Raw genomic sequence first — 24,111 nt, forward strand, 5'->3', positions numbered from 1 at the left:
TCAAACACCTTCATAAGCATGACAGCTTTTCCATTATCAGGTGAAGTCAGGGGTATCGGTGGGCCAAGGTTCAGTAATGCGTCTTTAAATACTGAGACAAACCTGTTCAATCACACACCTCAGTTCCTTGGCACTGGAGCCACCTTAAAGATTGCTGAGTATTCCAGAGACTTGGAATTCAGCTAAATCTGAGAAACTAGGCCTCCACAGGATTATTCATTCTGGGATCTTCCCAATAATCTTTCATTTTGAAATTCCACTTTTTTTCATCATCCAGAGAAAGACAGATAATGCATCATTCCTCAAAAGATACAGTCTCTCCTATATGTCTGTTATTCCCACAGCCATCTGCAAAGAGTTAGATTCTTCTAAAGGACAAAAATCCCAGTTTAAAGAAGATTAGTTCAGTGACTGAAGTAATATCCAATGCAAAGATGAAAAGAGCTCATAGGTTAATTTTATTTAAAGTAATTTTAAATTGTTTTCTAGCTTGAGCCTAGACATTGTCATTTGTCATTTGTGAAGGATGATGAGGATCAGTCATACCTTAGCTAACTTCAACATGGAGATTCAAAGAATTGCACAACCATTTTTTAAAAAATGTTTTAAATGCCAAAACGAGACATGCCCAAAAAGGGGAGACAAAAAAAAAAAGGCAGCATATGTATACCAAAATGGCTCAATTAAAAATCCACAGAAATTAACTGGAATCTCTTTGACAAGGGTGTGTCTTTTGAGATGGTGCAGGAAAATTTATATGCATTAGGCTGTGGCATAATCTCATAGGTTTTAGAAACAAGGGCAGAAAGAAAATATTTTCCTAATTTAACTAGAAGAAAACGCATGGAAAACTCAGTATGGAATAATCCTTCAACTGAAGGAAGAGGACAGCTCTATTCAGTCAAGTGCAGTTAGAATGAATAATGATTTATACTGTAATAAGTGAAAAAATATTTCTGGATGAATAATTTATCAGATTCCCCATGGTCAGTAATTTGGTGTGAGAGAGGAATATATTTGAGCCTTTGTAAAAGAAATACGACAAGGTTTTCCTCAATGAGTATTATGAGCAGCTGTATATTTTTCTATTTCCAGTTGCTGCTTCTCTATTGTTGATAACATTTCCAGCTGAAAATTGGCATGGGAACTAGGATTGCAGAATCTTCCAGAAACTGTTTGCCTGCTCATTCCTTCCATCTTCTTCCTGGTGCACAGTGCTTTCAGATTTTCAGAAATCTACCTAATGTTCTTTGGAAACCCAGTCTGTAGGAGAGTTGTCATGTCCTTGGCCTTCATCTCCCTACAGCTTGGAGCCCCTCCTGGTTGTTCACCAGTCCTATGGCATTAAGAGTTACTCCTCAGCAGAGTTGTGCATGCATTTGTTCAGTTGGTTTCCTTGAAGCAAAGTGTTTCTTTCCTACAAAAATGTGCTTATTCTGCATTTAATGGGAGAAAACACTTTAGCCAGTGCAATGAATGAAAATTAATTAAAATGCAATTAAGTCAATTTATGACAGACTCTTATCTTAAAAAAATTCAGGCTATTATTCTGAGGAAATTAGGCATAGTCTCTCTATAATTAGTGAAAAAATATATTGAAATGGATCATGCATGTCAGAGGCTGCCAAAATACTTGGTTTAAAAACAAAATCCTTGAGGGAATATCCCAAATTCCAAGTTTTATGAAGATTCAGAATTTGTTTGTAGACCTTTACATTACCAGGTCCGCACAATTACAGGGATTAAACTGTGCCCGTAAGGCTGCCTGTTTTCTCCTGGTGCTTTCCCTCACACATACTCTGCCTTGCTAATGCCAATGCAGCTTCTGGTTCTGGTAGTGGGAGTCCTATAATACAAGAAGCTCCAGGCAGCTGCCAGTGCTTTGAGTACTGGTTGTCTAAACCTGCTCCGAGCAGGTCTATACACAATAACCAGGCAATGCTAGAGGTTGAAGGTAACTTCGTGTTTTCTACTGCAAGGCTCATCCCACTGAATCAGTATCAACAATCATTATTTCTCCCTTCCTTTCTTCCCTCCCAAAAGCTTGACCTCCATTGTCCATGTGTAGTTTTCCTTTTGTTTCAAGGTTCTTTTAAAGCTACAGCTTTGTTTCAGTGAGGTGCTGATTCTGTGTCTGATTCAAGCACTTTTCATAGAATCACAGAATCATGGAATTGGTTGGGTTGGAAGAGACCTTAAGGGTCATCTAATTCCAACCCCTCTGTCATAGGCAGGGATACCTTGCACTAGATCAGATTGCTCAGAGCTCCATCCAACCTGGCTCTGAGCACTTCCAGGGATGGGGCAGCTACAGCTTCTCTGGGCAACCTGTTCCAGTGCCTCACCACTCTCACAGTAAAGAATTTCTACCTGATAGCTAATCTGAACCTTCCCCCTTTCAACTTAAAGCTATTACCCCTTGCCCTATCACTACATATCCCTGTCAAAAGTCCCTCTTCAGCACATTTCAGGTACTGGAAAGCTGCTACAAGGTCTCCTTAGAACAGCATTCTCTCCAGGCTGAACCCCAACTCTCTCAGCCTGTTTTTATAGGAGAGGTGCTCCAGCCCTTCAGTATTTCTGGCACTCCACTGGACTCTCTCCAGCAGGTCCACATAATTTTTATGTTGGGGGACCCACAACTGGACACAGTAATCCTGATGGGGTCTCACCAGAGCAAAGTGAAACCCCTCCCTCACCCTGCTGGCCACGCTGCTTTGAATGCAGCCCAGGACATGCTTGGATTTCTGGGCTGTGAGAGCACATTGACAGATCATGTCCAGCCTCTTGTACACTGACACCCCCAAGTGCTTCTCCTCAGGGCTGCTCTCATTCCCTTCTCTGCTCAGCCTGCACCTGTGCTTGGCATTGCCCTGACTCAGGTACAGGACCTTGCACTTGGCCTTGTTGAACTTCATGGGGTTTGCACAGCTCCACCTCTCCAGCCTGTCCAGGCCCCTCTGGATGGCATCCCTTCCACACAGCTTGGTGTTGGTGGCAAACATGCTGAGGGTGCCCTTGATCCCACTGTCCATGTCACTGACAAATCTTGAACAGCACCACTCCCAGTACTGACCCCTGAGGGACAGCTCCTGTCACTGGTCTGCATTCCATTTGGACATTGACCACAGCTCTTTGAGTGCAATCATCCGGTTCTGTATAGACTGAGTGGTCCAACCATCAAATCAATGCCTCTCTAACTTAGGGACAAGAATGCCATGTGTGACAATGTCAAATGCTTTGCCTAAGTACAGGCAGATAATGTCTGTTGTCCTTCCCTTGTCCACCACTGCTGTAACCCCACTGTAGAAGGCCACCAAATCTGTCACTCACAGTTTGTCCTTAGTGAAGCCACTTTCTTTAATTGCTTCTTTATTTTCCATTGCTTTTAACAGTCAGTGGACTGTACAAGGCTCAGTAATCTATCAGTGACATCCCTGCTATGACTCCCCAGTAAGCAGCAGCTCTCTAGAGTGTCAGGTCTCTTGGTACCTCTGAACCTCTCCGAAGACACTTACTGCTATCACCCTCTGCCTTTTCTTAGTTGTGCTGGCTGTGATGTGGGACCAGATGGGGCTGCTGTACTGGTTCTTATACAGGGAGCAGATGGGGCTGCCCTGGTGCTTCTCCCAATCTGGCAAGTCTTTCTTCTCTGCCTGCAGGGTGCTGAAGAGATTCTGCAAGGGCATCTCAGGCCTTGGGGAATTCTCTTCCTTCTGTGGGTCCTTGCTGTTGTAAGCTTCCATTCTCCTGTGTTATCACCTCCCTTCCATCTGTGTGTGTTATGTCTTCTTTTGCTATCTCTCTTCCCTGCTCCCTTGCACATTGCAGCGTGTTTGAAAATTGTGAAGAGCAGTCTGAGAGCGGGAAATGCTTTAATGCATCAAATGAGTTAGATTCTGATGATAAATGAGTTATCCCATGGTCTGCTTGCTTTCCCCTCTCATATTCTGACCTCGCTGTACTGAAGGTAAGTTGTGTTCCGCTACTGAATTTTTTAACAGGGAGAACAGATGAAGTTGGGAAGTTACTTAGAAAAATGCACTGTCCCACCTCTGGTTTTATCAGTTATAATTATATACTTCTCCATAGTCAGAAAGTGGTTCTTTCAACAGCTGGTTTGCTTTATGTGTTTGGTAGCATTTGATGTACTGCCAGACACTTGACCTGTTGGTTTTTGTACCATAGGGTCTGTGGTAAAATATACAAAATATACAAAAGCCATTAATTATATTTGATTATATTCAACTTCCTTTTTTTCTTTTACAGTAAACTTTGTCTAAAATGGGCTGTGGTATCCAAGGTGCTTTATCAGCAGATTTTCTATCAGAATCTTGAGCTGCAAGCTCCTCATGTTAGCTCTGCAAGCTCTACACATCTCTGCTTTAAGTTTTAGGGGTGGATTTGTCAAATGGGATGTTAACTTCCAGCAGCAGCTTGTTACTGCTGCAAAGCATAGTCTTGCCTGTGTTTGAACTGATTAGATTTTGGGTCATCACAGCATGCCAAGTCCAGACTCTTTGGGTTAGTGGCACAGCCAGGATGTGAAGCTTTGAAATAATGCCTCCCTTGGCCTAAGTCCAGGCTAAACTGCATTTCATACACTGCCCTCCAAAATAACAGGCTTTGTTAGGACAGAAGTGATTGTATGAGACATCAGATTGGCAGGTCAGAGACCATCGACATTAACACACCCTGATCTTGTCTGCTGACACAGCTGTTTAATTTAAATCTTGTTTATTTTATGTCATGTCAGAGTATAAAAACCTTCTACTGATGTGAGTACACGTACATGCAAACATTCTGCAGAATATGATCCCAAATATAAGCAGTTTTCAGTTCAGAAAAAAAGAATCGGAAAAGTTGTTATCTTAAGCAGATTCAGAGATTATTGCAAAAGTTTTAAAATAAACACACCGAGTTATAAGAGATCTGTAAGATAATGGTAAAGAAAAGTTATATATCAACATACAAACTTCATACATATTTATAAACTAAATTCTAAAGGCAGAAAGAAAGGTTTAACAAACACAAAATAGGCAAGTAAATATGTTTTTTTTTTTCTATACACCCGTGAATTTTTATGAAATAAGCATTCGAAACTTACAATTTACTTTCCATTTTAAGGAATTAGAACTTTTTCCCATCCTGAAATACCTAAATGGAAAATTCTAATTGAATTCACTGGTAGTATTCCCAAATGGTAGATTTAAGAACTTTTCCTTAAATATATTTCAAAGGGGATGTAGTGTCATTCACATGTCTTCAACTTGGCAGTTTTTTTAGATGAGAGTAATTGTTAGAAAACAGGCATTTGTTCAAGTCAGCTCACATGCTAATTGTAATTAAGTGTTAACAAGGACAACAGAAGGTACTTTTGTGCTATTTTGAAATGTGATTAAGTGCTTAGCTTCAGAATGTTTTCTATTCTAGTTATGTAACACGGAAAAATGTACTTTTCTGTCTTCACTCCCCTTTTTTGAGGGTTCTGGGTTGTATATTTGAAGTGGCTTGATCATTGGTAGCAAGGTAACACGTGAAGGAAGCAACTTCATGCAACCTCAGCTTTGAAAGATTTTACTGAACTTCAGCTTCTTTGAAGATTGCCTACAAAATTTTAAAATACCAGGGTGTCTGGTGACAATGAATGCACTTCTCTTATGTTAAAGATGTAACAAATATAAACAATTTTTCATTTGCTTTTTTTCTCATTCTTAAAAATCTGGAGGGAAAAAAAAACCCAAAACTACCAAAACTCTGCAATGCTGATATAAACTCAAGGTGTCAGGTTTGAATACAGAGTTTGGAAATTAAAATTAAAGGTACAGTTGGCAGCTTCCTCAGCAGACAATGTCATCTGTTCAGTAAAGCATATGTTTGGTGTTGTGAATGGCTGACCTAGTCAATGTGCTCCAGATGGTTATCAACTGTCTTTACACTTATTAGACTCTTATATTTCACTGTTGCCATTCTGACTGCTTTATAGAACCAGGTACATGATTGGAGAAGTAAATTATCTCCCCTCCTTTGTTTAGAAAAGAAAACGCCAATCAATCATCAAACAGTGGAAGTGTGCACTGTGGGCAAGACAAATTGGAGGAGTCTCTCTCCAGTTTTGCAATGACTACCACTTTCCTCCTGAAAATCTGTATTCTTGGCAAATCCAATGCCCCCAAAAATATCTGCAAATGTTTGTGCAAATGGAAGCAGATTACAAGAGCGTGACAAGTGTGATTTCTAAGTATGAATGAAGCTGCTGATGTATTTTTATAACAGCAAATGTGTATGTTAAAATCTCTTCCTTTATAATCACTTCTTTATTTAGGTGAGTCTGGGGAAAAAAGAGAAACCAAACAGAAAATGAGTTTAAAATGAAGTCACTTGAGAACATGATTCCACTGCGGTGTTTAAGATGCAGCTCTAGATCATCCACCCTCTCTCTTGGATTTCATTGATGCTTTGGTAAGAAAAGTCCTGAATATACTATTGCTTTGTTAAAAACACTGTCTCTGCTCTGCAGCTGTTACAGGCACAGAACTACAAACTTGGCTTTTATCAGAGAATTTTTTAGATCTCATAGCCTAAGGAGTAAAAACCCACTCACATTAGCATTACTGTACACTGTATGGTGAGACTGACATTCAGATGTGTGAAGCTTTTACATAAATTTCAGTTTTTTATTTTAGATCAAACAAATCACAGTTAAAAAATGTACAGCTCCCACAGACACCTTTCCAAGAAGTTCCTTTATGCAGAGCTGGAGAGGAGGCAAGATGTTGGCATAGCTGTTGAACTAAAAACCTGCTATGCCAACATATTGTCATCTTTCCTGTCTGTTTGCGGCAGAGGGTATTTATACATTGTAATGGGCATTTGGAACAGCTTTAGTCTTTATACATAACTCGAAATCTAATTTTTCTGGCCCTGCTTTTGAGTCAATGAGGCAAGTGTTTATTAGTTACCTAACAAGGTACAACAGAGGAGGAACAGAATTTGACTTGGGTTTTTTCATTTCTCAAAGGGCAAATAGCTTAACGTGCTCTGAAAAAGTTAGTGTGGAGATGCAGAAAGAAAGGGGCTTGAGGGGGTCATGGGGGGACAGGACAAGAATTGAGTGTTTATTCTGTCTGACTTCTACACATTTGCAGAGAGGTTATGAGTTGTCTGCATATGAGTATTTCTGTTCACATAACATTTTCCTTTTCTGATTGTATTCTCCGTCCTTGTGTACTTTTCATGTTTGTACTTTCTGTTAAGAGCCATCTAGTAGAAGGTGTTGGGCAATGAGAATACAGTGGTAGTCATAAAATGAATGACCATCTGGTAATGAAATGTAGCTGCATTTCACTGATTTGTTTTCAATACTTAATTAAGAAAAATAAAACAGTAAAACTTAATCTACAAGGTGTCATGATTACTGTACAGGGAACCCCATTAAAAATATAAATTCTGTGTAGCAATTTCATAATTCATATACTTATTCTATATAAGGTGTTACTTCACACAACTGGAATTTTGGTTTGAGAATCTAAAATTAGAGGCTGGATCACAAGTAGTAGTTCTACTTAAAGCATAATGAAGCAGAACTTGATTCCACATTGCGTACACAAAATTATATGAAAGTACACATAAAAGTAGTCCTTTTATACTTTATAACTCATTCTTGTCACTCAAGTGCTGTGTTTGATCTATATATGAAATAAAATAAGTTTTTGATGATTAGGCTATGACATTGCCAAACCTAACTTTGGGTTTCTATCTGCACCCACCATAACAAAATTATTATAATCAAATGTTCTTATTAATTTCAGCTATGTAATATTCAGTTTTAGATAGCCCACACTTAAGCCATGTATGTATCTGCAGTGGGAAGTCATTCAAGTGATGCCTAAACTTCTATATATATGTTTATTTTATATAACACATTAAATATTTTGATGCAGTCATGATGACAAACACGGAGTAGCACACCAAATACAGTCATAGAAAATTATATCATTCTAGCAAACATAGAGAATGCTCCTCTATTGATTGATGTTGAAATTAATTTGGTATTTAAATAACAATTTCTGAAGGCTAAAACACATTACCTTTGTTCTAAAAGCAGGATGCAGACAGAACTGAAAATTCAGCTCCCCTATTGTGCCAAACCTACCAGAGATCCAGAGAGCAGCTCTCATCTTTCTTGTGGCTTCTTGCTCTCAAACCAGTAGTGTCCCCTTATTTGAGCACCTAGCCTGTGGTACTGGACCTTGTGCTACTGTTCTAATAAGCAAAATAAATATTACTTGGTTTTCTGAAAGAAAAATAATGAAGATACTTAACCTGTTAAAATGAATTAAAGAAAAATGGAGACAGGGATTTGATACTAGGAAACAATGATTATGGTCTGAAAATGGAGACAGGGATTTGATACTGGGAAACAATGATTATGGTCTGGTCCTTGTGGAGAGATATTAATGTTTGGCTTAATAAGCAAGTTTTAAGTAAGAATAAGGCACTTAGAGTTACAACAAGAGTGTTATATAGTGTGTTGTTTGCCTTGAATTTACTTGAATGAGTTGCTGGATTTTCTGGAGTTGTATGCCAGTAGTTGCAAGCTTTCATCTAGAGATGTTTCTGGATGGAATAGAGTTAATTTTCTTAGTAATTTTCCTACTACCATGTACAGTGAGAATAATGTTGATTACAAACTAGTATGTAAGTTATTGCCTAGCAGTCCTTACTTTAAACCTTATTTCTTCTTAATTTCCCATCCTCTGTCAACTGAACTGGTGCATCAGAAGTACAAACCAAAAGATGAGGAGGCTGCAGTCCTCAGCAGAAGCTGAGTCTGAACAAGATAAGAACAGTTGCTGGCCTTCCTCTGGGATCATGGGTAAAGAATCCTATAAGGTGTTAGGAGGCCCCAGACCTAAAGTTGCCTTTGCACCAAGAGGCACGTGCAGGGCAGATGAGGAACAAATGCATAAATTCTGAGGGAATAAAGGCCCTTTGTATGGGGTTCTTCAATGGATTAACCAGGCTGTAGCTGTCCTATTGATGTACCATTCAGTTATTTGTTTGTTTTTTACTGCAGCTGGATGTCATAAACTCTGCTGTGAGGGTGAAGAAATTTCTTTTTTAACATCTCCATAACACAGGGCAGTGATTCAGTAGTACTCATGTAGTATTGGGCTTTATGCTCAACAAACTACATAGCATAAGCATATTCTGTGATGAGACAGGAGTTACAGCAAAATTTTACTATTTCTGTAGGAAACAAATGTGCTTTAGGAACAATATGTCTGCTATACTCTTAATACTGTAAACTGTCTACTACATTGTAATAAACATACTCAGTAGGTGCACTTCAATTAAAGTGTAACTGATTTCATATAAACTTAAAATTTGTGTTAAAGATGATCTGATATGTTGAGAAGAATGATAAATGGTGCAGGAAAGAGCTGAACGAGAACAAGGAAAATTATCCATATCTTCCTTGCCAAATACAAGACTAGGCAGAATTATAAAGAAGGGGAAGGCAAGGGCCTGGGGTGAGATTCTGACCTTGCTGGTGTCAGCACAACTATTGTTCCGTCTTTATTTAGAATGGGGATACAGACACGGAATTGAGTTCATTGTTAGCAAGGTCTGGTTTAAAACATCTTCTATGAACTTCAGTCTGTAACAACGCTCAGTTGTTGTGCTTCACTTACCATCCTAACACTAGCACTTACATACTCTGCTCCTGCTTTGTGACACAGGAGTAGAGGGAACTTGGAGACCTCTTTGTGTTGACAAAAAAAGAAGAGAATTTGTCCAGGAGGGAGCTGGGGAATGAAATACTGAGTAAGTACTCCGCCAGGCAGCCCAGTGGATGTTCTTCATGAGTCATCAACATTCAACAGCAGTTGGCCAGCTTAGCTCCTGTGGCCATGGCAATGTGCTGTGAATATAACACATGTCCAAAATAAGAAAATACCATGAACTGGGGAGGGGAAAGGTGGGAGAGGCAAAGCTAATTGAAAACTAGTAACATAAACTGTCTTCTGAAAACGAGGAAGCAAAGAGACTTGATTTTTCCAGTGATTCCATTATCCTCTACTCTGGATCTGGCACTTAGAATCTCTATCTGATTTCATGTGACTACATGTTCTGTATAGCACTGACTTTACTCTGCCCTGCTACCTGATAATTGCTAACACAATTGAGACATGCAGTGAGGCAAGAAAAAGCACAGAACAAAGGTTTCTCTTGTTTCATACTCTTGTGATCATGGCACAGGTAAAAACAAACTGCTTGTTTCAGTGTGTTGACTTGTCTGGAGATTAGCAGTCAGGACTCTTCTCTAAGACAAAGGCCTATCCTCATCCAGACCAACTGCAAAACATCTTTTCCAGAGGGAGATTTTAACTGTTCACTCACAGCACACATAGTCCTAGTGCATACATCAAAACAAGAAGTAGCCATCGGACGGTGCACTGTAGTGAAAGCTGTTCGTCAACATTTTGTCAAATGTCAAAATGCTGTCAAGAATAGCTGTTTGTCAAAAGCATATGTTTGCTTCTTACCTTGGAATTTTTTTCAGTAAATGACAAAGACTTTGCTGAACTGCCATAAAAAATTAGATAGGAAGGATAGAATGCAAAGAGGCAAAGCTACATCTCAATTCAAAAAATGAACTTGAATGTAGATTGGCTGCTGGTAAAAATTCCTTAAAATAGTCTCTTTCATAATCAGGAAATTTCTTAGATTACTTTCCAAGAGCATACTCAAGATAGTACTTGATGAATACTCAGTTTTTGATCGCTCCATAGACAAATATCCCTAGCATTAAGTATTTCAGATGTACTTAGAAGCAGTTTCAGTCATGGTTTCTGCCAGGTCTGTAGAGCATTTCTTCCGTAATTCAGGGGTAAATTGCATTATTTTTTTTGTTAGCTGGTTTCTATCCTATTAAATCGTTATTAATATGAGGTACCTATTTAAGTTTCAGGAGCTCGCTTTTTGTATTCACTGCTTCATTTGTATTCTTTCAGAGATAAAAAGTTTTCCAGTGCTGAAGTATATTCCTGACTGGAGAGTAAGAAAAAGGAAAAGGGACGTAACTGAATAGGAAATGGAATGAAACTGTTTACTTACTGCCATTCCAAGGAGAAAAAGCTAGGCTTACTTAAAAAAGACAGTACAAAGTTAATAGTAGTACTAAAAAAAAGTAGTTCTGCTTGCTCAAGAACAAGAAGGGACTGGATAAAAGTTGGCATATACAGAAGGAAAACTATTGCAAAGCTCTTTCCTCCTTTTCCATCACATGATGAAACTTGCTTGCATCTTCTGCTGACCTGTATGCATGCGTGCATACAGGGAGATTTATTGGTTGATTCATAAATAGGTAAGTGTGTGTGCCTGCAGTAGCAATTCTGAAATACACTGGTGAGAGTCTACTTAGGGTATTTTAAAATTAACACAGCACCATGTCCTTTTTGGCTTATCTTTCCTACCTCAACATCAGTCTCTCCCGAACTGCAATAAACACAATAAAAGCACACGAGCATGAATAAGTGTCTTTCTTACACAGCACAACCCACCCATCCCCAACCAAAACTACAATTTATCTGAATAAATTCCATGTTTCTTAACCCCCTGTCTCACAGTCAGTAAGCTGGTTAACAAATTCCCAACATTCATAAGATATTATAATCAAAGCATAAGAAATTTCTCATGGCTATCTTCAAATGCCTCTTGCTCTTCTCCAAGTGTGTATCTGAACTAATTTTAATTCAAGTGGTACCTCCTCAGGCACCGTACCAGATTTACTCAGGTAACCTTTAGCTGGATGTTCAAATTGGGCTCCTGACTACTCATTTATGTAGACGTCCCAGTATACATAATCCAGCAAACTGATGTGAAAATTCCTCTACCAACTGCTAAACTGTTTTCCAGCAATATCCCAGCAAACGCTGTGAAGACTGCTTCAATTTTCTGCTGAATTTGTAGAACATGATCTAAGAACTAATCTGTGTATATATTTAACAGTGCTTGGATGAGAATATTTTCATTATGGAGCCATAAAGCAAGTAAAACTTGACTAAAAAAATCCCATCCAGAATTTTGGTGGCATGAAAAGTCTCCAGTGCAGTGTGCCTTCTGAGTTCAGGGGTGCTAAACCCTCGCATGGGAGAGCTGCACATTTGCTTTATCCAAGTTCCCAGACCTGCTGCAATGATGCCATGAAGTTGCATCCTTTTTTAATACTAGTTTCTTTGACTTCAGGAAGAGTAAAGGGTGGATGAAGAAGGGTGCAAACAGTAAATACCTGTAACTTCAATTCAAGGGAGTTTACTTGAATAACTATGATTTCATGCATACTGGTGAGCATGCCTTTTCAGTGCACGGCGTATGGGTCATCAGGGCAGCAGACTTCCCTCTCTCACCTTTCCATTCTGGAACTAAGATAAATAAAAGTTATTTCCTAAGGGAAAGTCTCCACACAGTAACCAGCACCCTCTTGTGATCACGGTGCGCAAAGGCCAAACCCCGTGCCAAGCAGCTCCCGGAGCTTCATCCTGGAGCACCTTCCACAGCCCCAAACCTGACATAACAGCAGGAACCTAAAGTCTTACCCATGTTTCTCCAGTAGTTGCTGGCTATTGCCCAAACAGGAAGGCAGTAATTAGCACGGCTGTATGTACCTCACATGTTAATTTTCTCAAACACCATCAGAAATATTCTGATAACAAATAATCTAAACAACTTCTGTCCCAGGTCTTTCTTTTGAGCTACCACTGCCTTCCCAAGTTTGGGTGTTTCTCAAAATAGAGCTTACGTGGTGTCTTCAGCAGAAGCTGCGAAGTTTTCCATGGTTCTTCAGATCTCCAGTGCTTTACTAAGTTAAGGATTTATGAGGTGGAAGTAGCCCTAGAAATAGTGTAATAGCAATGAAATGGCATAAGTAAATCCAAATCAGAACAAATATGCAGTTTGGCTAGGTTACAGTACTGGTATCTAAATAAAAGAATAACAGATGCAACCACCAGTGGATCTCCAGCCACTAAACTGTCCCTGAATTTTGTTGTTATGGTTGTTTTCCTGTTTGGATTACTTTGTACAGAAATTCAGAATTGCATATAGTTTGCATGCAGTTCTCTGTAGAAACTACTCAGTAGTTGCAGAGTTAAATTCCTGAGGGCATGGCAAAGCTGTGTCGAGGATATTTAGGCTAGATATTTGGAAACGGTTCTTTACCCGGACAGACACTGGAATAGACTCTGCAGAGAAGTGGTCACAGCACCTGTGACCTGAACACAGAGTTCAGGAAGTGTTTGGACAATGCTCTCAGGCACATGATGTGACTCTTGGGGTGCCTTTCTCAGAGACAGGTGCTGGACTTAATGATCCTTGTGGGTCCTTCCCACTTTAGGATATTCTATGGTTCTTAGAGAACTGCATATTCTTGCAGCTTTTTTAAATCCTCCTACAGAATTCTGTATATAATTCTCTATATAATGCTCTTATTGCACAGCAGTCATTCCCCAAGAATTTTTCAGTACAATCACCATTTTCTGTTTAATTCTGTGGTTTTTTTCTATGAACAAAAAAGACAGTCCAAGTATTTTGCGCATCAATATAACAGTATTCTATTACATTTTTGTCTTAGGTAGATTTTTTTTTGCTGAGTGTTGAATAACTTTTCCACATAAGAATACTATTAAAACTAGGTAAATTTGAATCCAATTTGAATTCACAAAGTAACAGATATAAAAATATGTATAAGCTTGTAGCAGGTGAGTTAAATGAAACTAAAATATATTCTGAAGAACATGAGATGCAGAGAATGCACTCATGTATAACATGAGAACATGAGTGCTGAATGAACTCATGAAGGTAGATTTAAAGGATTACCATCAAAAGTAATTGAAACAACTCAAAAAAACAGTTTTGTATCCTGAATCACAGTGTTCCTTATGTATATAATGAAGGTGAAATACTGCATGCAAAAACCTGCCAGATCAGCTCAACTTAGGGTACAACATATTCTAAATTCCTGTCATTTAATGTGTATCAGGAATAAAAAAGTATGGGTGACAAAGGATTTCAGGCCTTGCAGCCTTGGCAGGGAACAATGCCCCATCCTAGGTGGTGTGCATTTACATCTCCTGTCCTCCATTGGTTCATTATGAAATCTTGTACCTGCAGTACTGCTTATAATATATTGTCAGGAAAAAAATCTTCCCTTGTTTTTTGATACAAATAAATTATTTAATCCCTCCTTGATTCTGCTGTTTAAAAGGACAGGTTCACTATCTACTTATCTCCACATGAGTTTAGTATCACAATTTAAATAAGACCAAAAATTCTGTGTTCAGGTGCAGAAAAATATCCTCCCTGATGTATTTCATAAAGATTGCTGATTATTCCATCAATACAACTAAGAGGTGAGGTTACAATAAAACTATGCCTTGTACAGCATCCTCCATGGATATGTCACCTAAAAAGTAATAATCTTTCACTTGGCTTTATGCTTTTATTTATGTGCTTAATTTTAGTTGCATTTTGTTTAACACATCATCCTATTGTCATCATTAGTTTCATTTCTATGATCACTGTCTGGCAAGAATATGCACTTTGGTCTGAAATGTTACCTGTTTTATGGATAAATGCAAGCAGACCGCTGGCAGTGATGTCTCCCAGATCCACAACCAGAATTCAATTATGCTTTAAACAATCCTGTATATCAAAGAAGTCTTTATCTTGGCCTGGAAGATACTGAAGCGGTCTTTTAATGCTTAGTTATTGCATTTCTTAACTGAGTCTGTGGTTTGGTTTCTTTAATTCCTTATAGATGTCATGGAAAGATGATTTTTTAAAAAAGTGTCAAACTTCTAAACAAGACTTGTAAAATCTGGTTGCAAATATTCATTAACTCAATGACTATTCTGAAGGCTTGTTGTGGTTTGACACTGGCCAAATGCCAGGCACCTGCAAAAGGCACTCACTCACCCTCCCCTGCTGGGCAGAGGAGAGGAAAACTTAATGAAGACTTCATGAGTTAAGAACCAGAAGAAAACACTCCAAGGGCAACACAGGCTTAACTTAGAGGTATAAAGTGAAATTATTACTAACAATATCAGAGGAGAATAATGAGAAGTAAAATAAGCCCTTAAAAACGCCTTTTCTTCCCCCAGCCCCTCCCTCCTTCCCACCGACAGCGCAGGGAGACCAGGTGTGGGGTTCTGGTCAGTTCGGCATTTGAGGTTTTCTTTTGCTGCACAGGGAGAGAAGTCTGTGAGATTGTGGGGCCCCTCCCACAATCCCTCCTGGACAGTTCTCCAGCGTGGCTCTAAATCTAAGGAGCAGCAGTCCTCCCAAGATTGCTGTGATGTGTCTCTCCTCCCATGGGCTGCAGTCCTCCGAGGACAGGCTGCTCCAGCCTGGAAGCAGGGCCCTCTCTCTCCACGGGTCTCCCATGGGGTCACAGTCCCTTCCAGGCATCCACCTGCTCCAGCATGAGCTCCTCCACGAGCTGTGGGTGGATCTCTGCATCCCCCGTGGATCCCCAGGGGCTGCAGGGCACAGCTGCTTCACCATGGGCTGCACCAGGGGCTGCAGGGGAATCTCAGCTCCGGTGCCTGGAGCCCCTCCTGCCCCTCCTTCTCCACTGACCTTCGTGTCTCCATGTTTTCCTCATATGTTCTCACCTCCTCCTCTTCTCTGACTAGAAAAAATAGCTGTGTGTGCCCCACTTAGTTTTGATTTTTTCTTTTAATCTGTTATCACAGAGGTGTTATCAACCTCTCTAATTAGCCCAGCCTTGGCCAGTGGCATGTCCATCCGCAGAGCCATCAGGGATTTGCTCTGACAGATATGGTGGAAGTTTCCAGCAGCTTCTCACAGAAGCCACCTTTGTGGTCCCCCTGCTACCAAAAACCACACTGTGCAAAACCAACACAAGGCTATAAAACAAAGGAAACAAATGCATGATTGCTCTGCAGAGCTTTTTGGAAAAAGCAGATAAATTTCTACCGGATACAACAGAGAAATGTACCTGAAAACTTTGTGTCATTAATGAATTATAAATAGTCTGGAAGGTTAGTCAGAGGAAGTGTGCTTTAACCAGGTCAGTGCAGGCAGACATACTGGAGGTCCAGCTCCATAAGGGAGAAAATTAGCACACCTCGTGTGACCACTAACCGGAGCTAATAAGTCTGTTGTGAAGAACGGTAGGGTATAATGTCTTTTTTATAGAGTTACAGAATCTGTCCTTTGGGTTGATCCTTCAGAGGCTGTCTGCTCCAGTACCTCCCTGCAATGAGCAGGGACGTCTTCTACTAGATTAGGTTGCTCAGAGCCATGTCCAACCTGACCTTGAGTGTTTCCAGGTTGGGGCACCTACTGCATCTCTGGGGCATCTGTGCCATTTTTTTGCCACCCTCATCAAAAAATTAGTTCTTTATATCCAATTTAAATTTTCCCTTCCTCAGTTTAAAACCACTGAACTCTGTCATATTACAGCAGGCTCTGCCACGAGTGGGGCCCATCTTTATGATAACACCCCTGTGAGTACTGAAAGACTGCAATAGTATCTTCCTGGAGCCCTGAACAACCCCAACTGTCTCAGACTTTCCTCATAGGTGAGGTCTTCCATCCCTCTGATCATTTCTACAGACATCCTCTGAACCTATTCCAACAGGTCCATGTCCTTCCAGTGCTGGGCCCCCAGAGCTGGATGCAGGGTTCCAGGTGGGGTCTCACCAGACCAGAGCAGAGCAGAGCAGAGCAGAGGGGCAGAATCCCCTCCCTCCCCTGCTGCCCACGCTGCTCTGGATGCAGCCCAGGACACGTTTGGCTCTCTGGGCTGGGAGTGCCCATGGCTGGGTCATGTCCAGCCTCTCACCCAGCAGCACCCCCAAGGCCTTCTCACAGGGCTGCTCTCCACCTGCTCAGCCCCAGCCTGTGCTGATGATGCTGGGGGTTGTCCTGACCCAGGTGCAGCACCTTGAACTTGATCTTGTTAAACCTCATGAGATTCCCATGGGTCCCTTCTCGAGCTTCTGGTTGGCATCCTGCTCTTCAGGAATGTCAGCTGCACCACTCAGCTTCGGGTCATCTGCAAACCTGCACTTAATGCCACTGCCATTGTTGAAGACATTTAACAGTACTGATCCCAATACAGACTCCTAGGAGACACCACTTTTCACTGATGTCCCTCTGGACATTGGGCAGTTGACCACTACCCTCTGGGTGTGACCATCTGGTCAATTCCTAATCCAGCAATCAAATTCATCTCACTCCAATTTAGTGAGGAGGATGTGGTGGGGGACTGTGCCAAAGGCTTTACAGAAGTCCAGAAAGATGATATCTGTAGCTCTTCTCTTGTCACTCCACCAGAGAAAACCACTGGGTTGGCCAGACAGGATTTGCCCCTGGTGAAGCTGTGCTGGCTGTTTAAAATCATCTTCCGGTTCTTGTGTGCCTTAATACACACAGCTTCCAGGAGATCTTTATTCCCAGGCATATAAGTGAGCCCTCACCACCATCCACTCTCCCTGTGCCAGACCCTGAATGTAATTTGTGGTTCACAGCTGGAACCCAGCAGCTGGTTCTTTGCATTGGTGTGATCTTTTCTGTGAATCCTGTAGGATCCTACAAGACAATCACAGGAGACTGGAAGAAGGGGAGTACTTCCAGGACTGAGTCTGGCTCCTGTGTGGTCGTGGTCATTCTCTTACAGTAGTGCCTGCAAGTGAGAAGATATTCTGCCTCCCAGGCAAAACGGGCACGATCTCCAAGTTGCAGTCAAGTCAATTACCACACAAAAAGAGTATTTGCCATTTACTTGGGAGGAATTAAAAGACACCCTTGAATGCTTAATCAGTATTTATGTTTTCATTTCCAATCTCATTACAGCTGCTACTGCAGACAGACTGTGTGAAAAGGCTCCAGACAGGTCCCACACACCTTCTGCAAAATCTTGCCTAAATCTGAAGGCCCAGACCTGAGCTGAAAAAAGGCTCACACAGATGAGGTGAATAACTGGTGGGGAGAGGGGTGTGAAGGAAGGCTGCTCAGGTTCCTCACTCTCTTTTTGTGCACTCTCCCTTCCCAGCAAGGGCTGTTAAAACATCTCCTAGAGATCTGCATCTGAAGGCTGAGTTGCTGGGAGTTGTAAGAGGCCACAGATTCTCTAAACAGGCAAAGTATGGCTGCTTGCAAATTGCTCTATTGTAAAGGAAAAAAAAAAAAATCCATTCCCCAAAATCCTATTCATCACTGTTAAGCTAACAGACTCATTTAGAAGAGAGACAGCTGTGTGCTGAAAATGTCATTCCATTACAACACTGCCACCTCTTGTTCTTCTGCTGGTTTCATTTTTGCCCACCTCCAATCGGTGGGGGATCCACCACCAGCAGAAAGGCATAAAGTCTCCACTGCTTTTGTTAACCTGAAACCTTACAAGGAAGAGCAACTGGCTGGATGCAAAGTCATGTACTTCTATACAAGTTATGAAAAAGTAGAACGCTTGAAAACATCCACATATTCTATCAGTCAGTGTTGATTAGTGTGTAACTATTTTCTCTGCTAACTCAAAGAAGGAGGTCCTGAAAGGAATGGGGTGGGGAAAGAGGGGGGAACAAACTCACCTCAGGAGAAAATGTCATGGGATTTGTCCAGCATAAGTGAAATACATTTTATTCATGCAGTGTTACCTCCAAACTCTGTGACTTTTGATGTTTACCTCAGTTTTCCTCTCAGTACTTGTGCAATTTTTCATGGTGTCTCCCTGTGTTTCAGTCTTCATGTGCAGAGTAGCTCAAAGCAGGGCTAATGTTTTAGCCAAATGCAAGTGCCTGGTACCTGCCAGGAGCCTCTGAAACTGGCACACAGCACTGATTCCCTGGGCTGTGGGGCCAGCTGAAACTGCTGGTCAGCCCACCACACAGAAGGAAATGACCTGACAACCAGCCCTCCAGTTGCAGTTTTCACATCTCTTTCTAGCTGGAAGATCCAGTCAAAAAGAAAAATTTGTTCTTCAAATGGAGTTGGCAGGAGACAAGCAGAATTACTGTGGTTGATTCCTAATACAACAGGACTTGAAGCAGCTGGGTTTTTCTACTTCATACTCAGTAAACACATTAATTCTGAACCACAGTTATTGATTCCAGACTTTCTTGCAACCCTCTCTGGTGTTTAAATCCAAGATGAACACTCCAAATCTGTTCTTCTTGTTTTGGACATGTTGTGTGTAGGGCCCACCTTGGAAGTGTTAGTAAGGTGAAACCAGGAGATACTTTAAAACTAAAAATTGTGTAATTTCATGTAATTGATTTCAGGAGTGAAAAATACACAAATGCCAATTCTATGCTGACTCTTACAGCACAAGTTTCTCTCCTCACCTATTGTTTTTTTTAATCTCTACAACAGAAATATCTGTAATGTCATGTAAGTGGTCATGTATATAATCAATGCGCTAAGAGCCCTCAGGTTAGTGCACACAATATTGCAGAGAGTATTGTCATAATGCCAGTATCATGAAAGTAAACCCGAAATCCTGATTCCTTAAGTTAGGTTTTAAATTTATAATTTTGATCTTTATCTAAACCTCCTTTATAATTTTGAGTGCTATAATCAGGCAGAACAAAAACTATAAAGTCAACACATAAGCTGAATAGTTCTTGATATATTTTAGTCCAATATTTTATGGTTCAGTCCTATTCTGTGTAAATACATCTTCAATAAATGCTACATGTGGAGTCAATCTACACGAGCAATTCATTGAGGTGACTGTGGTACTTGGGGCTGGACACAAGTGCAGTGTGTCCATTTTGTGGTGATGTGCTGATAGGACCATCAAACAGCCAGAGTATAAAAAATACCAAAATATAAGTCCTTATTATGGAGTTAATTAATAAGTTATTGTTTGTATGGAAACCAAACGGAGATGCTACAAAAATGATTTCATTATTCCTTGAGAGATTATGGATTTCTACAGTATCTCTGGGAACTACCATAAAAACATCCACAAGCAGTTACAAGTTTTCAAAACATGACACTTGGCTCCAGCCCTGCGAATGCACAATCACACCTCTCCCCCACTGGCGTTACTCACCCAGAGTCACAAAAGTTGAATCCAGAGCTGGCTGCCACCCCTGACTGTGCTATTCCTGCTCACTACATATCCATTTCTCTCTGTCAAGTCCTCCCTGAACAGTGTTCCCACCAAATGCACCATGGCTCTTTCTTTAATTTACCCCTCCCCTCCTGACTCCCCCACATACACAGTCCCCCACCCCAAAATACTCTCTTGTCCATGAAAGGCGTAACTCAGTCTTGTGGCCCCACCTGTTAAAACAGCTTTCACACTCCGGGTGTTTTCAGCTACCCTTTCCTTTGTCCTTCTCCAGGCTAAGAAGAGTTAATTCCAGTCCTGGAGAATAATAACTAATAACATAAATAAACCCCAGCAACTATGGCAATAATAACGGTAGTAATGCTGCTAGCAAAATGAGCAGTGGTGGGTCTCTTTTTGAAATCAGCTTCTCTGTATCTCAGTCAGAATTGCTTATGAGCTCTTACTGTTTAGGAGTAAAGCAAATGCCTTACAGAAGCCTTTTCTCACAAAACTCTGGGTTTCTCACCTAAACTGGTGCTCTCTTCAGCAAGAAATATGAAATTTCCTTGTATGTCTTTCCCCTGTGTCTGTCTTGGCCCATGCAGCCCCTCATCTCCATGCTGATATAATTAAGAGCTGGTTCTTGCAAGGACCAGACACACAGATGAATTGTGACAAAGGAGAGGCAAGAAGTTCCTTCAGTGATCCATCCTTTAAGGGAATCAAAATAACACAGATGGTCCAGCTCATGTTGGTTGCCCTTCATACACTGCCTCCCCAGACAAGTCCCTGCAGCTGGGATACACTCTGTCCTCTCCCAAAGAAAAACCTGTGGTCCTAAGCCTCTGTGTTTGTCACAGTCCTTCTGGGTGTCTGTGGGGAGGCAGCAGACATCAGCTGAGCAGCACCAGAGGGACGTGAACTTTGGTTTCTAGTCCTGTCCTGACCTGGCTGACAGCCTGGCTAAAGCATACAGGAACTTGCAGTAGTTTTGGAGATATCCTTAGCCTCTCCCTCTGAGTGCTAGGGATACCCACGTGTGAATTTAAACACCCAAAATACCGTCATCAGAACACTGACTTTATTAGTAGAGACAAACAAAGGATTAAAACACATCATGAGTTTGCTGAAATACACAGTGTACCTGTGGAGAACAGACATATTTATATACATCAGTTCACTGTAGAAATGTGAGCCGTTTGGTCTAGGTGACTTGGATATCCCCAGGTAGTTTGCAACGAATCCAGACAGCTTTCTCTCCGTGGTGGCCCTGGTAAAGCAACCCATTTCCCCCCAGCCCCACCCCAGCCAGGCTAGTGCCGGACCCTCTGCACACCATCAGTGTCTCTTGCCGGACTTTCGACTGCACAGGATGAGCACAGCTGGGCTTGGCCTGAGGCCAGCGGTGCTGGTGAACCCCACCGAAGGCTGCGGGCTGCTTGCTCTGGGGTGTGCCGACCTGGGCCATTTCAGCGGGGAAGCAAGAGGGAGTGGGCCAGAGTGCTCTGGACACACCCGCATCCCGTCCCTGTCCCCGCTACCCCCACCCATCCCAGGGGAATCCCCTGGCGCCGGCTCCTCCAGCCGGCAGGGGGTGGATGTTTCCCGCCCGAGGAAGGAGCCGGACAGCCCGGGGCACGGCACGGGGCCGGTACCGCTTCCCGGCACGGCTCGGCACTACTCGGGTCTGCGCTGGGACGGCACTGAGCTCCCGGGACCGGCATCTTTACTCCCAAGGCACGGCCCGGGATTTTCCTGGACGGACAAAAACAAGCAGGGGAGGAGGGGAGGGAGAGGACGGGGTGGGGCGGGGGAGAGAAAGAAAACAGCTCCACGGATGTCGGATGTCACGGACGGCGTTACACGGGCGACGCGGGGGCTTCTCGCTGCGTCTCTCGGGCGGAGGAGCTGCGGGAAGTCGCCGGCACGTCGGGGCGGCCAGAAGTCAGTGCCGGCGCTCCCGGCGGCTTGTCCCGGGGCGCCTCTGCTTACAGGCACTTGAGGAGGAAGGAATTGCACGACGTCCCCCGGGGGCAGTCGCAGAGCTTCCCGATGCGAGCCCCCTTCCTCACGGCGCACTGCTCCCCGGCGTCGCACTGCGGGCAGCGGCCGGCGGTGAGTGAGACCGCCACCAGCGGCAGCCAAATAGTCCCGTCCCGTCTAGCCTAGTCCTATTCCCTCCCGTGTGGTCCTTCCCATTCTGCCCCTTCCCTTCCCTTCCCTTCCCTTCCCTTCCCTTCCCTTCCCTTCCCTTCCCTTCCCTTCCCTTCCCTTCCCTTCCCTTCCCTTCCCTTCCCTCACCTTCCCTTCCCTTCCCTTCCCTTCCCTTCCCTTCCCTTCCCTTCCCTTCCCTTCCCTTCCCTTCCCTTCCCTTCCCTTCCCGTCCCTTCCCGTCCCTTCCCGTCCCAGTCCCCATTCCGTCCCCATTCTATCCCTTCCCGTTCCTTTACCATTCCGTCCCGTCCCGCTTCGTTCTGCTCTGCCCTCTTCCCTTTCCTTTTTACTCCCTTCCCGGTCCCGTCCAGACCCGTCTCCCCGGGATACCCACCATGGGCACCTGCCCGAACTTCTTCTCGTAGTGCGGTCCTCTCTTGCTCTTGAGCTTCTCCAGCACCTCCTGCAGCGCCTCGATCTGTCGAGAGACCACAGAGCCGCCGTCAGACCGTGCCCGGCCCGGCGGCTCCCCCGCTCCCGGCCCCGGCCCCCTCCGCACCAGCTCCTTCTCCCGGGAAGCGCCGCCGCCGCCGGGCGGTCCCAGGTCGCGGGCGCTGCGCGGGCGGATCGGTCCGTGCCCGCGGGCACTCCGCAGCCGCGCGGGGGCCCCGGGCCACCGCGCCCGCGCCCGGCAGCTCTCCATGGTGCGCCCGCCCCGCCGCCGCCGCCGCCGCCTTTATAGCGCCGTGCCCGCCCCGCCGTGCGTCAGCGCCCACCGCCGCCGCGCCCCGACTGCCCGCACGGCACGGCTGGGCTCCGCGCCCCCCACCGCCCCAAACCGCGCCCCAAAGCGCCCGCCGTCCCTGGCCCGCGGGCCGAGCAGCGGATCCATCTCTGAGGGGGACCCAAAGGAAGGCGACCAGCCCCGCCGCACCCTGCCCGCACTTCCCTGTGCTCCTCCAAAGCCGAGGGCTGTGAGCAGAGTGGGAAACTATGCCCTCGCCCCGGGGCGCTGGGGTGGTTGAGGGAGAGGGTGGGCATTGGACACACAGAGATGAAAGTGGAAATTTGGCTTGCAGACTACGGAGACTAGGCTTGGAAGTCAACACAGGGATCTGACAGGAGGGAGAGTAAGTAGCCTGTGGGCTAAGGAAAAACACGATGTGCTGGAAGGAAGAGCCATGTGGGAGGATTAGCCTGAAGGAGTGGGGGGATGGTGGGATAGTGATGATCTGTAACAAGCTGATGAAGATGTGAATGCTTGAATAAGGACAGGTGGGAACCAACCATGTGGGGAGGCTCAGGGCCACCGAGAGCAATGTTAGAAGCAGCATCAAAAGGCCCAGGATAAAAGTAACTGCTGGTACATCAAGCAGAGCTGTGAATGGTGCTTGAGGTCAAATATCATACCACTGTGCAGGTTCTTGGGGAACATCATGCACCCTGTTGCATGAAATGAGGCCACCTCCATTTTGGGAGAGAAAAAGTGCTGTTGCCAAAGGGAGACCTAGCATTAGTGAGCACATGTCATTCAGACCTTCCCATTGACATTCGATTCTGCAAACCCAGTGGCCTTGTGTCCATGAATACTCTCAGTGAAAAGATCCCTGGCAGGTCAAATCTGCCCAGGCTTCATGGCCATGGTGGTGGCAGGGGAAGCTCTTCCCATCAAGAAAAGCAGTGGTGTGCCAAGAAGAGCATGCAAGATGAAGGACAGTGCTCAGCCTTCTCCAGCCTCCTCTGGGCCAAGGCTAGGGTAAAACAGGGTCTCTGAGCAGCAGATTGTTGGCATGAGACATTTGGCCATCTGGTTGTTGGGACAAGGAGGCAGCAAGCTGGGTCTGCCTGTGAGGAGGTCTGACTTC

At 43.5% G+C, this 24,111-nt stretch overlaps 1 protein-coding gene across 1 annotated transcript; it reads right to left on the minus strand.

Annotated features, from left to right (window-relative positions):
- Positions 1 to 21,292: 21,292 nt before the first annotated feature.
- On the minus strand, positions 21,293 to 22,949 carry CARTPT (CART prepropeptide). Its single transcript, XM_005529954.2, has 3 exons — positions 22,806 to 22,949; positions 22,641 to 22,724; positions 21,293 to 22,188 (listed from the first exon to the last, which is right to left on the minus strand). Exons 1-3 carry the CDS (start codon positions 22,947 to 22,949, stop codon positions 22,081 to 22,083), a joined length of 336 nt encoding a protein of 111 aa, XP_005530011.2. The 3' UTR covers positions 21,293 to 22,080.
- Between the last annotated feature and the right edge of the window lie 1,162 nt (positions 22,950 to 24,111).

Source organism: Pseudopodoces humilis, chromosome 4 (assembly GCF_049639895.1).
Source record: "Pseudopodoces humilis isolate 2021_Gansu_Grassland_sample_001 chromosome 4, ASM4963989v1, whole genome shotgun sequence".
NCBI lineage: Eukaryota > Metazoa > Chordata > Aves > Passeriformes > Paridae > Pseudopodoces > Pseudopodoces humilis.